The 17,521-nt window shown below is 44.9% G+C and overlaps 1 protein-coding gene across 1 annotated transcript in view; it reads left to right on the top strand.

The window, feature by feature from the left end:
* The first annotated feature begins 3,586 nt into the window (after positions 1-3,586).
* The window catches only part of NFKBIE (NFKB inhibitor epsilon), a 38,499-nt gene continuing 24,564 nt past the window's right edge, over positions 3,587-17,521 (top strand). Inside the window, exon 1 of the mRNA XM_053304618.1 lies at positions 3,587-4,266. Within this exon, the coding sequence (XP_053160593.1) occupies positions 3,884-4,266 (383 nt within the window). The 5' untranslated portion in view covers positions 3,587-3,883. The remainder of the gene's footprint in view (positions 4,267-17,521) is intronic.

Genomic DNA, 17,521 nt, shown 5'->3' with positions numbered 1-17,521 from the left:
AACTAACAGTCTGGCAATATCAGCTGTTCCTTCCAGGACTGGGAACAGAGGGGCTCAAAGAGATTGAACATTGTTGGACACACCTTAATATATTTGCAGACATGCATATATACTTTGCTTTCCAGAGCAATGAGAACAGAACAAGCAGTGGCCAAGTTCCAGGATACTGTATGCAGAACAGGATAAGAGAGGCGAATAGAACAGGATTAAGAGGACAAAGTGTACTCTGCTGCCTCAGAGAGCAGGATTCGATCTCATGGCCTTAAGTTACAGGAGTTCAAACATTAGGATAATATGGACCCACAACAAAGTGTTGCAATATATTCTTGGTGTGCAGGGATATACCAGGTGCATGTGTTACCTGGATCTGTATACCTGGTGTACATGTGTTACTTGAGCCTGTGCCTGAGCATAGTGAAGGTTTTAAGCACCATTCCTGCTCAGAAGCAGAAGAGGTTGTGATTGTGATTGAGAGCCAGCGTGGTGTGAGAGCCAGCATGGTGTAGTGGTTAGAGTGCTGGACTAGGACCGGGGAGACCCGAGTTCAAATCCCTGTTCAGCCATGATACTAGCTGGGTGACTCTGGGCCAGTCACTTCTCTCTCAGCCTAACCTACTTCACAGGGTTGTGGCGAAAGAGAAACTCAAGTATGTAGTATGTAGCTCTGGGCTCCTTGGAGGAAGAGCGGGATATAAATGTAATAATAATAATAATAATAATAATAATAAATAATTGTCTTGAGGGGAATATTTTTCAAGTTGAGAAATTTCACGGGTCTTCCTTCCCACCCACCCGCCTGACACTGAGTTCCATTACCTCTGCCTCCCTGTTTCTCTGTTAAGTTAGCTGTCCTCCGAGTCCACAAACATTCCACTCCATTGAGTTACGTTGAGGAAGTTTTGTGCAGTGGGGTGGGGGAGCAGTCCTTCCTTTCTGGGAAACTGATGTATCTGTGAGATACAGTGAGTCTGCTGGTACCTCCCTCTCGCTCACAGACACTCCAGTTATGCACCCATAAGGATCATAATGTTTCCAGCTCTTTCAATAATAGATAACAGACTTCTTAATAACAATTACTAGGGGGAATAGACTCTCCTTCTCTGTAGGCCTTCAGGCAGAGGCTGGACTACCATCTGTTGGACTACCATCTGTTGGGGATGGAAGGGCAGTCTACATCACAATAATAGTTTGTGGTACTGGGTAGGAATAGTTCCTGGATTTCCTTGCTGCACTTCTTTGGAGCTTTCTGGAAGCATGTAGGTGAGCACTGTGAGAAAGAGAATGCTGAGTTGGAGTACACATGCCTTTTCCAGCAGCATTTTGATAACTGAATCTGCAATTCTACAGTACATGTACACCTAGAAGGAAGTAAATACCATTAAAATCAGTGGGACTTGCTTCCAAAGAATGAGAGAGCAGTTAAACAATCCCTGGAAAATGGTGTTAGGGGAGGGTGGTTAAAAATAGTCATTTTAAAAATGTAAGTGGAAACTCAGCCCCCAGCCTATTCTCAAAGAATCTGACATTAGCCACAGCATTCCATAGGGCATAAGGTCTGTTAGTATATTTAAAACAAAATATGCCAATACTCACTCTCCCTGTAGATAATACAGCAAGAAAGAGATAGCAACTGACATAATGAGGAACATTACTCAAAGTTTTCCTACTGAAATTACATGTTAAGGAATGCCTAATTAAGGAATGCCTTCATTTCAATGAGACTACTTTAAGTGAAGGCCTGAGGCTTAAAGGGGAGAAATCTACTCTCTCTATGCTCAGAAGGTACATCACTTGTGTACAACTTTTTAAATGTACTACTTTGTAGACAGAAGGAAAAGAGGCAGACACTAATAAGCATCATTAAAACATGCCATGGCTTTATTAAAAGAAGAAGAGCCAGGGTCAGAAGGGAATAAAATAAAAGAGAAAGAAAAAAGGATCTGCGTGCCCACCTCCATGCTTCTCCGCTCGCCCGGCTGGCTGGGCTTGCTCTCCTTGCCCCCTCTGCAGCAAGGAGGGCGGGCAAGGCGGGGAGGAGTGGAGGGAGGCCGCCAGCTGGGTGATCTTGTGGATCACCCTAAAAACAAGTTACAACTTTTTTTCTAACATGTTTTTTATTCATTAAAATGAAAGTTTTAAAAAAGTGCACACCATGCATGCGCAGTAGGGGGGCAAAGGAGGCACAGCACCCCACTTACTCTAAAAAGCCATTGGCCAGAGAAAGACCCAGGAGCAAGTGGTATGAATGGTCCACAGGGAAAATTCAAAAGAAAAAGAGGGGACACTACATCAAAGCAGCCCTATGTAAATGCCCCCAAAATAGTTATTATTTCGGTTCCAGGTTGTGGCTTCTATGTGACTAATGATTAGTCCCGTAATCCAGCAATTAAGCCTGCCATCTGGGAAAGTCCCTGGAGATAAGGTGTGCTACTGACAGCTTCTTTGGCATTGATTCCAACTCAACACAAGGGCACTACTTGTACAAATTGTGTTTATTAACCACCTTGGGGGCCCAGCGGGGCCAAAAGGCAGTATACAAAAGTTTTAATAAATGAAATAAAATAAACTGTGTTGAAACCAGTTATGCCTGATCTTAACTAAGAGTTTCCAGCTTTCTAAAAGGGAGGTGGGGGAGGAAGATTGATAATGAAACTTGTCTGGCATTCAAAGAAGTCCTGGGACTGCACACTGGCTTAAGCTAGGCCTCCCAAAAGTGAGCACATCTGAGCACGTGGAATACAGATTTCTTCACCACTGACTAACCACGTCAGGGCTATTTTTGCCTCCCACCATTATCTAGGGTTGGTGAAAAGCTTCCAGAAGAGGAAGCGTGACTTCCACGCTGCTTTAAGCAGTAGTATGCATCCTGTCTCATTCTAGTAATTAAATGAGAACCCCAGCCTAACTCCCGCAATAGAGACCTAGGATCTTGAGTCCCGGGAAGAGGCAACGTCCTCATAGCCAAGGCTCAGGAAATCCACTAGTCTACTTGTTGGTGATGAGTGAAGAGTGATGCCTGGTGAGTGAAAAAAATCCTGAGGAATAATGTACCAACATACCTCCAGAGTGGGTAGTGGGGCGGGGCGGGGCGTAGTCTGCTGATTGTGGTGAACTGGATGGAGCGGGTGAAGTATTGTCCAAACCAGCCCAGAGATGAACAAGAAATTGGTTCTCACTATTTACTAGCAGTGTTTACATGGGGTGTAGCTAGGGGAGAGGGCCATGTTCACCCCTTTCCCCAGCGGCCTCTCGGAGTGAGGGAGATAATGAAGAAAATAGGGAGGGATGGAGCTGAGGCCCCCCCAGGAGCAGGGTTATTTGAACCCCTCCGCTCAATTATAGCTACACCCTTGGTTTACATGTTAGATCTGTGTACCAACGAACACCTGCTTTTTATTTTGAACGCGTAGTAAATTATCTCTCGTTCCATTGTGCACACCTCGTAGTAGCGTTTCTGGTGACTGCATGTCCACTCCGTCTGCTTGGGTACACGTACCGACGTTTACACTTAAAGTTAGAGAGGCTAATAGCATATTACGCCCCCGTTCACGCGTATATAATAATAAGCACGCCGGTGTTTTGATTTGGAGGATTTACGGAGATCTTTCACTTTCTGCCGCTAGGTGGCGCCGGCTGATTCGGAGGAAGGAGTAGGCGGGCTTCACTTCGAAAGGCTGGGAGGTGCCAAGTCAGTTAAGGCTGGAAAGAGTTATTCCGCAGCTGCTGCTGCTGCAGACACTACGATTCGCCCTCTTCTCGGTGTGCAAGTTCGGTGGCTCTTCCGTCCCGGGATGCTGCTCGCTCCAGGCTCTTGAACGCTTGTCTCTTTGCCTCATATTTTTTGGGGAAAGTGCCTCCTGGTTGCCGTAGTCGCTGCTGCACCATGTCGGGGACTCGAAGCTGCGAGAACAAGAAAGACGCGCAGCTGGAGAGTGGCGGCTCGTACTTGGAAGAATGGCAGTGCGACTCGGGCATCGGGTCTATCCGCTCCCTGCAGGGGCAGCTTGGGGAAGGCGAGCCCCGATCGCCGGGAGCCCGAGGGGTTCCCTCCTCGGACAAGGTTCCCGATCCCCCGTGCATAGGCAAGGAGGGGTCCGATGGTTCCTTGGAGGTGGACGAAAGGCTCGATTCGAGCTATGGCTCAGCATCCCTCGTCGAATTATTGTCGGGCATGGAAGGGACCCCGAGAAAGGAGGAGGAGGAGGAAGAGAGACTCAGGCAGCAGCTAGTGGAGACTTTCACATTCATATCCGAGGACGGAGACACGTGAGTGACCCTAATGCGCTCTCAGAAGCTAACAAGCGCCGAACCGCATGTTACATGTAGCTGCGTGACTTCTTTCCCCTGTCTTTTTTTTTTTTTTAAAGGAACAGCATCCTAGGGTAACTGGGGTGGGAAAGGGAAATGGGGCTGCTTTACACTCACTTTCCCCTACTACTTGTGTGTGCATGCGGGGAGGGAGAGTGAACTAACTTCCCCGTCCAATCAACATTTGAATTTCAAAACCTGGGAAGCCGTGAAGTATTCAGTATTTTCTGTAATAAATATACCGATTGTTATAGGGGGTGGTCATCCGGGGGAGCCCTTCGAAACCGGGGAGATCTGTGTCACTTCACGCAACGATACATGTGTCTTGTCGTGTGCACACGCAGCGGGGATTCTGGCCAGCATCTGTATGATACATGAAAAAATATATTTGGTGTATTGCACACGATTCAGTGTCTTTATAGAAAGACTTAAAAAAACCAAAAACCCAGTACTGCGGTATGCAGGTGGGGGCGGGGGTCTGGACTGGTTGTGAGGTGTTGGTGTCAGTGTCAGTTTTGTTCTTTGATGGGAACTGATGGTTACTTATTCGTTCATAAATATTCATATAGTAATTTGGATATATAACTTCCCCTGCGGAACAGCTGTCATCTGCCTTTAATGGCCTAATCTGCACAAAAAACCTGTGGAGTAGGCAGGAAGAAGGAGAAATGGGGCTGCAAAGAAATTGGCCCGAACATTCTAAGAGCTGGGGTTTGACCCCCCAAAGCCTTGCATCATATTATAATGGGCTGAGGTCATGGTCTGGGATCATAAGATGAAGCTAAGTGGGTCTAAGGGCGACCTCATGCAAATACCACATACTACACTGCCTTAAGCTCTGTGATGGAAGTGAGGTGGGGCATCATATATAAGCAATTTATATTTTTAGAGTTAAAATGTTGGTTATAAGTTAGTTATTAACTCTTTTAAGATCTGGTCTTGTGGTACAAGCATGAATTGTCCCTTTTGCTAAGCAGAGTCCACCCTGGTTTTCATTTTAATGGGAGACTACATGTGAGATGCTGCAAGTCATCATCTCACATTGTGTGGGAGATGGCAATGGTAAATCCCTCCTGTATTCTACCAAAGAAAACCACATGGCTCTGTGGCCAACAGGAGTGGGCACCGACTGACAGTACAATTTTACTTTACATGTGAGCAATGTAAGATCTTCCCTTTAGGGGATGGGGTCGCTCTGAGGACAGTACCTGCATGCAGAAGGTTCCACGTTCCCTTCCTGGCATCTCCAAGATAGGGCTGAGAGAGACTCCTAATACTGTATGCTAATGTTTTAATATAATGATAGTGATAAAACTATGGTTCATAATGATCCGGACTACATTAATATAATGAATCCAAATCAATCAAATATATCTATATATTTCAAAGTTTGTCCAAGATGATCAATAAGACCTCATTAAAATGGTTTTTGTGTCTGACTGAAAAAATCAAATCCAATAATTAATTTCCAAAATGTCATGTTGATAAATGGGAGAAGTGTAGACAAATATTCCCATGTGATCGCAGTGTCAGGTTTTGGTTGAAAGATGAAATGTCAAATCATAGTTTTGTCAATATCTGATCAACCTTGTAATTTTGCCAAATGTGTTTTGACTAGACTAAGTTTTCTTCCGTGGCAATCTTAAAAAAAATATTGTAATATGACCATAAATATACTAGTAAATATTAGATATACTATTTTGTGTATTTTGTCTACATACAAAATGTATAGTGGCCTTTTGTTAAATATAAATATATATTATTTATAAATATTTATGGTCATACTACAACATGATATCGTCATATTACAACACACAGAGACCATTTAAATGAGATTTTATTGATCATCTATTTAATGAGATCTTGTTGATCATCTTATATCACATGCCTTATTGTGATATATAGATATATTTTATTGATTTGGATTCATTATATGTAATGTAATCCAGATAGTTTTCAACCATACAGTTTTATCACTACTATTATAATAAAGCATTAGCATATAGTATTTGGATTCTTCCTTGATGTTTTGATATATTGTTGAATCCAAACAGGGTTTTGTTTTCTTTTGTCTGAGAGAGACTCCTGCCTGAAACATTGGAAAGTTGTTGCTAGTCTGTGTAGACAATACTGAGCTAGATGGACCAAGGGTCTGACTTGGTATATGGCAGCTTCCTATGTTCCTATGGATGTTTTGCAAGCAGATTTTGTAAGAACGGCCCTGCTGGATCAGGCCCAAGGCCCATCTAGTCCAGCATCCTCTTTCACACAGTGGCCCACCAGATGCCATTAGAAGCCTATAGCAGGAGTTGAGGGCATGCCCTCTCTCCTGCTGTTACTCCCCTGCAACTGGTACTCAGAGGCATGGCAGGTACTCTGCAACTGGTCCTCTTTGCATGGCAGGCACAGGGAGACAGACTGCAGTGCTCTAGTTCTTTTCGCCCCCTTAAAGAGGTGAAATTGTGGCATCCCGTTCAGTTGTCCTTAACCTCTAGACCGTTTGTGCTTTTTATAGCTTGCTTTGTAGATTCTCTATCTCCTGGGGGCGGGTAGGGTGAATGAGAAGTGTGAATAGTCAGCGTCTTAATCCCACATGACTCCTACTTCTCTGATGTGCTACTACCAGTTTCTCTCATGACCTCGTTCTGAGGTATCTGTTCCAAGTTCATGTTTTCCTGTAGCGTTGGGTTAACTGTTTCCAGCTGATCCGTGTCATATCAAATTATTCTGGGGGTTGGGGATTTCTTACTGTGGAGGAGGTAGAGACTTTCCTCTGCTCCTTGGTGGTGTTGCTAACACACCATCAGTGGCACGCATCCTTCCTTCCTTCCTTCCTTCCTTCCTTCCTTCCTTCCTTCCTTCCTTCCAAGAACAGCCCTGCTGGATCAGGCCCAAGGCCCATCTAGTCCAGCATCCTGTTTCGCACAGTGGCCCACCAGATGCTGCTGGAAGCCTACAGGCAGGAGTTGAGGGCATGCCCTCTCTCCTGCTGTTACTCCCCTGCAACTAGTACTCAGAGGCATCCTGCCTTTCAGGCTGGAGGTGGAACACAGCCCTCCAACTAGTAGCCATTGATAGACCTCTCCTCCCTGAAGTTATCCAAGCCCTTCTTAAAGCCATCCAGGTTGTCGGCTGTCACCACATATTGTGGCAGAGAATTCCACAAGTTGATTATGTGTTGTGTGAAAAAGTACTTCTGTTTGCTGGTCCTAGATTTCCTGGCAATCAGTTTAATGGGATGACCCCTGGTTCTAGTGTTATGTGAGAGGGAGAAGAATTTCTCTCTATCCACTTTCTCCACCCCATGCATGATTTTATAGACCTCTATCATGTCTCCCCGCAGTCTATTTTTTCTAAACTAAATAGCCCCAGGTGTTGTAGCCTTGCCTCATAAGAAAGGTGCTCTAGGCCCTTGATCATCTTGGTTGCCCTCTTCTGTACCTTTTCCAGTTCAACAATGTCCTTTTTTAGATGTGGTGACCAGAATTGTACGCAGTACTCCAGGTGTGGCCGCACCATAGTTTTATATAAGGGCATTATAATATTAGCTGTTTTATTTTCAATTTGTCGCCCACTCCCCCAGTTTGGAGAGATCCTTTTGGAGCTCTTCACAATCAGTTATGGATTTTACTACCCGAAAGAGTTTGGTATAATCTGCAAGTTTGGCCACCTCGCTGCTTACCCCTACTTCTAGATCATTTATGAATAAATTAAAAAGCACCGGTCCCAGTACAGATCCCTGGGGTACCCCACTTCTTACTTCCCTCCATTGTGAAAACTCTCCATTTATACCTACCCTCTGTTTCCTGTCTTTCAACCAGTTAGCAATCCACACATGTACTTGTCCCCTTATCCCATGACTGTTAGGTTTCCACAGGAGTCTTTGATGAGGAACCTCCCTCCTCCTCACTAGACATGACAGCAGCATGACGTGTGCTGAGTGGATATAAAATGGCAGAGTGAGAGGGACATGTGGAGGAGTGGGTGGTGATAGTGGTGGTGCTCTTGCCTCACCCACAATGCTCTTCTTTGAGCCTCCCCCCCCCCGCCATCACAGCTGCTTGTGTCTCATACCAGGGCATGATAACAGAAGTAAGGTGAGGGTGGTGAGGGATCTGGACAGGGCATAGCAAGGCTGAAGTGGGTCCTGGCAAAAGAAGCAAAGATGATTTTTATTATTATTATTTTACATTGTATATCCCACTCTTCCTCCAAGGAGCCCAGAGTGGTGTACTACATACTTGAGTTTCTCTTTCACAAAAACCCTGTGTGAATTAGGTTAGGCTGAGAGAGAAGTGACTGGCCCAGAGTCACCCAGCTAGTATCATGGCTGAATGGGGATTTGAACTCGGGTCTCCCCGGTCCTAGTCCAGCACTCTAACCACTGCACCACTCTGGCTCATATAAATGGAGGGGAAAGATTCAGCACTTTCCTTATGCTTCTCTGTCCTTTTCTGCATGACATTCTCTCCCCGCTTTATATTTGTTTGGCAGCATCCTGTGTGCTGAAAGAGAAGCCTGATGCCCTCGTGCTCAGATGAAGCTAGCTGGCTGGTTCAGGCAACCTCTGTAGTTCTTCTGGTCATCACATGCTTCTGTAGTTATAGAGAAAAAATTTACCTTTTGAAACAGAGGGTGGGGAAAGGCCCCTGACCTAATCAGACATCTTCTGATGGGGAGGAAAGAAGGCCCATGTCCTTCTCCTCACCACTCCTGGTCTCTCTCAGTCTGGAGGTGTGGGTGGGGAGTAAGAGGCGGTGGCAGCCCCACTGGTAATCCCCTGAGTGTTTGCACTTTATGGTGGGCCTCTGAGACAGGATTGGTGCTCTGTTAGTGTTTCATCCACCCTGCTACCTGTCAGTTGGCTTGCCTGGGCTGGTGCGTGGTGGGTTCCCTCAGCCTGGGGGACTTACATTTCCACCCTGAGGCCGTTCCTGCTAGTACTGCTCAGGATTTCGCGGGTGCCATAGTAACTGTGGGTTTGTCTCAACTGATATTAGGTTCTGCTCATGCCACAGGGTGTAGCTTAGATTTTGTGGGACAGGATGATAGTGATCTGTGGGTGAGAGTGTCTTTGATTACTGTCACAGAAAGATCACTTTCTGGGTTGGGTTTAGGCTTGCTGTGCCTTCTTCCCTTTGCAGGAGTGTGGGTCCTGTTAAAATGGTCATCTGCAGGAGGCTGATGGGATCCCTTGTTTTCTAGCTGGCTCTTGAGAAGCCCTGGTTGACCTCTGAAAATAGGGAAATGATCCAGGCTGCTGAAATGTCCTTTGCAGCTTGACGGAGTCCCTGCTGTTCCTTGGTTTCCCAGGTGCTGGCTTCCCAGGAGAGCCGGTCTTGCAACAGTGAGCATGAATTGCCCCCTTTGCTAAGCAGGGTTTGCCTTGGTTTTCATTTGGATGGGTGGCTACCTGTGAGTGCTGTCTGCTGTAAGATACTCTCCTTAAGAGTATGGGGTCATAGTATGCATCTGCTTGCCTGCAGAAAGTCCCAGGTTAGATACCCGGGAGAGACTCCTGCCTGAAACTTTGGCTAGGTGGACCAATTATCTGTCTCCATAAAAGACAGGTTCTTATGTTCCAAGGTTGATGAAGGCAGTGAAACAGCTTGGATAACAACTAGAAGCTGGAGAAAGTCTCAGGAAAAATCTGGCTGAATCTGGGCTAAAACCCATTTGGATGCCTGCTCTGTGACCGTGACAAAGAGAACTTACTTATCTGGCACCATTGTGTCTGCTCAGTGCAGACCAGTGGAACTGTCCTAGATGTCAGAATCATTGCTACACACTCCCCCCCCACTCCGACACACACCGTGTTGTGTTAGATCTTTTTCAACTTGTGAGTTCAACATGTGGAAGTATGAGATTGTTTACCTTTGTCTTGACTCCTTATCTATGCTGACTGGTAAAAGCTATGACAGGTGGGCGGAGGAGGCTCAGTGGGTGAAGGAGGTAATGAATACTTCTCTTTGGGAGGGTAAAATGCCATTTGTTTTGACAGAGGCAGTGATGAGATTTCATTTGGATCTCTCACCCTGGACAACTACTGGCCTCTTTTAGACTCCCCTTTCTGGGCCATGTGACTGTGTGTGTGTGGTAGCATCTCAGCTGTAGAGGCTCCTGGGAAAAACCTGATTGTTTTGATCAAGTTTCTAGCCTGATTTTCTATTTGGTCAAGTTTCTAGCCTGATTTTGGGAGATAAATAATTTTGGTCACCCTGGTTACCTTTGCTGGGACCTAGATTGTACTCCTGCTGGTTCTCCTGGGCTTCTCAATGGTTTTCAGTGTCATCTGCCATGGTATCCTTCTGGAGCACATCTCTGGGCTAGGGTAGGAGACACTGTGCTGTGCTGGTTTGGTCCTATCTGCAAACTGCTGGGAAAGATCATTTGGAGATTTGGACTGCAGTGTCAACAGTATGTGGATGATACTTGGCTCTATTTCACTATGTCACCTGACTCTAGGGAATCAGTCTGAACCAGTGTTTCAAGGCGGTGATGAACTAGATATGGACTAACAAGCTGAGACTTAATAAGGGCTTGACAAATTCCAGGAGCCAGGGAACCATGGCACCTAGAAATTTAACTGTGGTGCCTAGGGTAGGATATTCAGAGGTCATTGTTTAATAAAATATTTTTAGTCCCAGGCAGCCCTGTTTCTATTCTAAGTATGTTACTTGTAAAGAGAATAAGGAGAATCCTGTTTACCTTCCCCTTAGACAATGTCTGTCTGGTAATTGTGTCAAGTGCATAATAAAAACAACAAACATTAAGACAATTTCAAAATCACGTTAACATCTAATTAAAAGCTTGGGTGAATAGGTGTGTTTTAAGCAACTTCTTTAATTCTGCCAGAGATGGAGAAGTTCAACGGGGAACATACTCTGAAGGAGCACATATAACATACTCTGAAGGTTGCCCTGGATCTTGCTTTATTCTTAGAAGGCCTAGTGGTGACTGTAGCCAGGAGCTCCCTTAATAATATCACCATCATCAGTTCAGCTGGTGTACCAGCCATGACCTTTCCCGGACAAAGCAGATCTGGTTGTTGTTATCCATGCCTTGGTCACATCTTGGTTGGATTCTTGCAACATACTCTACATGGGGCTGCCTTTGAAAAGCATTTAGAAACTGCAACTGGTTCAGAATGCTGCTACCAAATTGCTAATGGGACCTTCACAACTGGGACATACATCTCCAGTCTTGCAGGAATTACTTTGCCTTCCCATTTATTTTGGGGTTCAGTTGAAGCTGCTGGTTGTTCTCTTAAAACCTCTTATGGTTTTGGTCCTAGTTACCTTAAGGACTGGCTTCTGCCGCCCTACCTTGAGCTCTTCAGGGTGCTAATGTGTGTCTGCTCCATGTGCCATTGCTGACTGAGGCCTTGTTGGTGTTCTTTGAAGGCAAGGCCTTCTCTGTGGTAGCCCCAGCCTCCAGAATTCCCTGCCACAGGAGGTTTGCAATGCCCTCTGTTCCTTAAGATGGCTCTTAAGACCTATTTCTTCCAATAGACCTTTGGTGAATGATTGATAAGGGTTTCATGGTGGTTCATGTGCTTGAAGTTTGATTTTCCTTGTGATTTTTTTGATGATTGTTTTGGGTCTTTTGCTACCATTTGAATTGTGTGTGCATTTGGATTGCATTCTTCTTGTATTGTTTTATCGTATTTATATTAGCCACGATGGGTGTTTCGACAAAAGGTGGTGTGTACATGTGTGTGTATACACATACACACCCCGCTGGTGCAGCGTGGCAAGACTCCAGTTAGAGATATCCCCCTTCCCAAAATTTGGGGTAGTTGAACTTGAAGCCTGTAGGTCGTTAAGTGGCTGCATCTGATGGATGGTTTGCCTCAGTCTATTCTCAGAAGAGGACCAAGGCCCACATCTTGCTTCTGCCTGATGAACCATGGTGTGAACATGAAAGTCTGCCTGCGCTTTCAAGAACCGAAGTCTTCAAGCATTTCGCCTATTCACCGCCCCCCTCTTTCTAGAAGGAACAGTGGCAGGCCCCCTCATGTCCCTGAGCTGAGGACATCCTTTGAGGCAGAACTGGGATTGTTGTCTTCACTATTTCTCAGCAGTCTCCACTAGGCAAAATCACTTCCTTGTAATAATTCAAATTATGAAAGAAGAGACGTTTGTGGCTTCAGATGTCTGCTTCCTGTTTTTACAATTGCCATAGTCGAACTGGAGCTGGTTCTGGTGTGAATCAGTGTCTGCCACGTCTCCTGCCATGTTATGCCATTATGGTCATCTGTTGCTTTTTAGAATCAAGACTTCTCTACCTGCCTCTGCCATCTATCTTTCCTGTATATTGGAAATGTTATTTCCAAAAGGATAGCTGTGTGTTGCTGCAAAACAACAACAATGGCCTGGTTTACACATGTATGCAACATCAACTGATGAATGGCCATCACAGATCTACCACCACAACCCGATTTTTCATATACCTCAAATACAATGCTCTTCAACTTAGTCAGTTCACACTTTCAGGTGCCAGCCATTGAATACAGAAATATCAAGCAATGTACATGCATGTATGAACTAGCCCCACTTGTTTCCTGTGGCATCTAAAATATGAACATCTTTATTTTGCCACAAGCTTTTGTAGGCAATGCCCTGCTTTATCAGTTCGTCAATGGCTGATGTGGTTTGTCCTGCATTTCTAATCAGGAAGGACTTCAAGCAAGCTCTGGCATTTTGATAGTGAAACTTAATAATAACTCTTGTCACACATTTGCCTCTTGGTTGATGAAGAGGCAGTCATGGGGTGAGTAAAATCCAGGTACATAACTAAAGACAAAACAGCCACCTCTCTAAGACAGAAATAGGTATCCAGCCTAAAGTAGAAGTAGCAAAAGTGGAATATTGATCAGGTTCTTGCTGGAACAAGGAGTGAATCTGCTTTCCTAGAGAGGAATCTAGGATATGACATTTTGGTGCCTCTGATGTCTGCTAATGGAGGCAATGGAGAGAGGTGTATATGGAGAGAGAAGATTGCTTCAACATAAAGACAGTAGCCTGTCAAGATGGACTGGCAGAGCTGGGGAGGGGACAGGTGAATATGAAGCAAGTATAGTATGGCCCTCGGTTTTAAATTTTGCATGGATGTGATGGTACAGAACCAGAGACACCATTTGAAGTGGTGATTCTCGCTGGGGAAGAGCAACTGGCCCTATCCATCCCTAGCACAGCATCCCTCCAGTGGCTGTTGCTGGTATCTGCCTTATGTTTCTTTTTAGATTGTGAGCCCTTTGGGGTCAGGGGCCATCTTATTTCTGTATTATTTTTCTATGTAAACTGCTTTGAGAACTTTGGTTGAAGAGCGGTATATAAATATTTGTAGTAGTAGTAGTATGTCATTTTCTAGAAGCTGGCAGGGTATATATGGTCCTCAAAACAAAGTTTTTCTAGTCCTCATTACTCCAGTCATTTACATGACTTTTAAAAAACCTAGCTGGGTCGGATGCAGAGCATCTGTGCTTTTAGTTTCTGCCGCCCGCCACCACCGTTTTCTTGCCTGCCTACCAGCCACCGCCATTTTCTCCCCACCACCTTCTTTCCCACCACCATTTTGTTTCCTGCCCTGACTGCCTGTCTGCTGGCGGCGCTGCTTTCCTCTCCCTCTGCTGGCAGCTTACTCGCGAACTCTCGCGAGAGCTGCCACACATGAGATTAGCAACACAGTGGCTTGTTAAAAGCTGCAGAAGGCGTGTATGCATACGTGTGTGTGTGCGCGCGCATGTCTGTCCACCCACCCTCTTGGTGGTGTATTTTATTCATCTCTCTATCTCTTTTCAGAGTTTCCCAGGCCCTTTCCTTTGCTTCTGCATATGATTTGTTCTCCAGTCACACATGTCTCCTTCTCCTTGTTTCCTATCCAAATGTTCTGAGTGCTGCAAACTTCAGTCAGTCAGTCTTTACTGTTACAGTCACCAACCAGAACAAACTTCTGTATTTTGCTTGTGGAATACTGTAAACTGGGTAAATTCAATAACTGGAAACAACTGTTGAATTCAACTTGGGGGGGGGGGAATCTTACTTGTAAGAGGTTTTTCTGAATGCTGGGGTTTCTAATATAGATATCCTGATTTCCTGGAGGAAATCCCAGTTTTGAAGTGCACTGCCTACATTTTCCAGTTGTATTCCTTCCATTCCTGCAGGTTCTGGTATTGGCCTCTGTTAGTCAAAACAGAGCTTAACAAATCCCAGGCACCAGGGAGCCATGGCATGTAGAAATTTTGCTGTGCTGCCTAGATTAGGGTATTTAGAGGTAGAGTTATTTAATAAAAACTGTATTTGTCCCAGGCAGCCCTGTTTCTAAGTGTGTTACTTGTAAAGGGGATAAAGAAAAGCCTATTTACATACATCCACACCCACAATACAGTGATTTTTGTCATGTGTCCATTATCTGGCTCCTAAATATTTTGGGTTGACTCCTAGATTAAAAGGAAGTTTGTCAAGGCCTGAGTCAGGTCCTTCTTAACAGAATCTTTGCTTCTTCTAAGTCCTTTCAACATCTGTGTCCAGACATAATTGAAACAGAATTTCTGGATTAAGGAAAATGGGTTGGTTCCAGTTTTACAGCACAGAATCCTATTTGTGTTTGCATGGAATTTCTGAGTATTAGCAAGTGCAGTGGAGGCCCTCCTTGACCATGGTGAAATAATTGTAAGAGGACCATTGTTTATCTGTGGGAGAGAGGATGTGAAGATACTGATGGGAAATCTCTGTGAGCAAGTCCTTTCAATCTCGCAGTGGAATTCTGGCTGATTTCCTGTTCTTAAAGAGTGGATTCATAAGACCATTTGAGCATGGCTGCCATTTTGCTTTGCTTCACTCAAAAGAGTTTGTCTTGTAGCCCCTTGTTCTAGTGAAGAAGCTTGGGATTCCCCAGCTCAAGCTGCAGCCTGAGAAACTGCATGTTGTACTGCATGGAAACAGTTGGAGCTATTTTAGGCACTGTTGAATATTGTGCGGTCTCTAGTGGGGGGAGGTGGTGACAGGGAAGCCTAACTTCTGTGGCGTGTGGTTACTGCCATATGCTGTACTTACTGATGGGAAATCACGTGTCATTGACTTCTAGACTGAGCTTTGTTGCCTAGAAAATGGAAGGTCAAGGAGTTATTTAAACCTATTTGGGGTGGGGTGGGCTTACTCTTCACAAAGTGGAGCCAATTAGAGGAGCAATAGTTAATCTTTCTGACCCTGCCTAGGGCATGTGACTAGGGATGCTAGTTCTCAAGTCTCCAAGACAACAGGATTATATCTTTGCTCAGCAATGATTTAAAGGAGGCCTCAAGCAATTCCTGAACTTACATCTGTGTAGAAAAACCAGCTGTGGTGAAACATTCCAGTTAAAATTTTGCTCCCATGTTATGTTCATGCTGAGATAATCATTCTTATCTTCGGGAAATCTTCTGGTTTCTCTAGCATAGTCTCAAGTTATTTATTTTATTTATTTATTTAACATACTTATATGCCACGCAAAATGAAAGTCTATGGGCAGTTTACAACAAAACAATAAAAACAACAAATAAAAAAGGTGAAAACATTACAACAATTAAAAATTTAAAAGGTTAAAACGATTAAAAATCAAATCATTAAAACAGTATCTAATTAAAAGCCTTTTAAAAAGTTGTAAGAGATGTGGAGGCTCTTATTTTAGCAGGGAGCGTGTTCCAAAGCCTTGGGGAAGCAACGGAGAAAGCCCATCCCTGAGTAGCCACTAGATGAGCTGGTGACAACTGCAGACGAACCTCTCCTGATGATCTCAATGGGTGGTGTGGTTCATAGTGAAGAAGACATTCTCTTAAGTACCCAGGGCCCAAGCTGTTTAGGGCTTTATAGGTTATAACCAAGACCTTGTTTTTTAATTTTATTTATTTAACCTATTAAATAAGTATACAGGATTGGACTGCAATCATGGAAAGGGTTATCATGGAAAGGATTGGACTGCAGACCTTGGTGGCTTTTGGTATTGTAATGTTTCATAGAGAAAATGCTGGCTTTTGAAATGTGCACACATGTTGGGGTCCATCAGGTTAGATGCTATTTGGGATACACTAGGAGATACATAGAAAAACAGTTTCCTGTATAATTCACTGTGCTCTCACCTATGCAAAAGGCTGAACAAACATTCATAATATGAATTGTGTGTCTCCCTCATGAATGGGGGAGGGAGTGAAACAGGAAGCTTGCTATTCATCTTTTATTATGTGAGGTGTTAAAATGAGGGAGTGGAAGACCTAAGAAAATATTCCTGGCAGGAGAAGGAACAAAAGCCCCACTGCATAAAAGTTCACCGGACCAGCCCTGGGGTTTTGACAACCTAGGCCAAGTATGGTTTTGCCCCTGCCCCCAACAACATTCTGTTGAAATTTTATATTCTGTAACATACAGAATATAAAATTTTAACTGAATGTAGGCGGGGGGAGCAAAAGACATACTTGGAGGGTGGTGCTGGCTGTGACAGGAGTGGGGGTGGTCAGGAAGCAGATTCTATGCTGTGCTGACCACCACCTGCTGCTGCTCAGCTCCATGTGGAGTCTACCCCCACCTTGTGCCCCACCTCTGCCGCTCAGCTGGCTGGTGCGCATGTGTGGCAGCCCTTTGAGGGGTCAGTCCAGCAGTTTGTTAGGGGACTGGCTCCTCAAATGGCCGCTGCACATGCTCATTGGCCGATGGAACAGTGGGGATGGAATGTGCAGCAAGGGCAGACTCCGTGTGGAGCAAGGTAGTGGCGCACGGGGCAGGGGATGGTGGTGGGGAGGCAGCCAGACATTTTACGAACCTCAAAATGTATCATTTGCTTCCTCACAGCCTCCCTTGCCCCAGCTACCATTGGGAACTGCTGTGACTGCTCACTCTGGGGGAGGCAAGATTGGGTGCTCTAGTCTAGGCAACCTCCTAGGTCTTCCTAGTGCATGGCCTGAAGGTTCATAAGATAGAGTGACTAGGAAGCAGCCTTATACTGAGCCTTATACCATTGGCCCATCTAGCTCAGTATTGTCTCCATTGCTTGACAATGGCTTTCCCAGATTTCCGGCAGGAGTCTTTTCCAACCCTACCTGGAAATGCCAGGGGTTGAACCTGGAACCTTCTGCACGCAAAGCAGATGCTCTACCGCTGACTCAAGTCTTCGAGTTGAATATCTGTATTCTCCTCATCCAGGATTAAGATCCTGAAACTCTGCTTTCATTTTGAAGACT

The sequence above is a fragment of the Hemicordylus capensis genome, chromosome 1 (assembly GCF_027244095.1).
Source record: "Hemicordylus capensis ecotype Gifberg chromosome 1, rHemCap1.1.pri, whole genome shotgun sequence".
NCBI classification, from domain to species: Eukaryota; Metazoa; Chordata; class Lepidosauria; order Squamata; family Cordylidae; genus Hemicordylus; species Hemicordylus capensis.
Note: the sequence above shows the minus strand (reverse complement) of the source record. Positions and strands in the feature narration are given on the sequence as shown.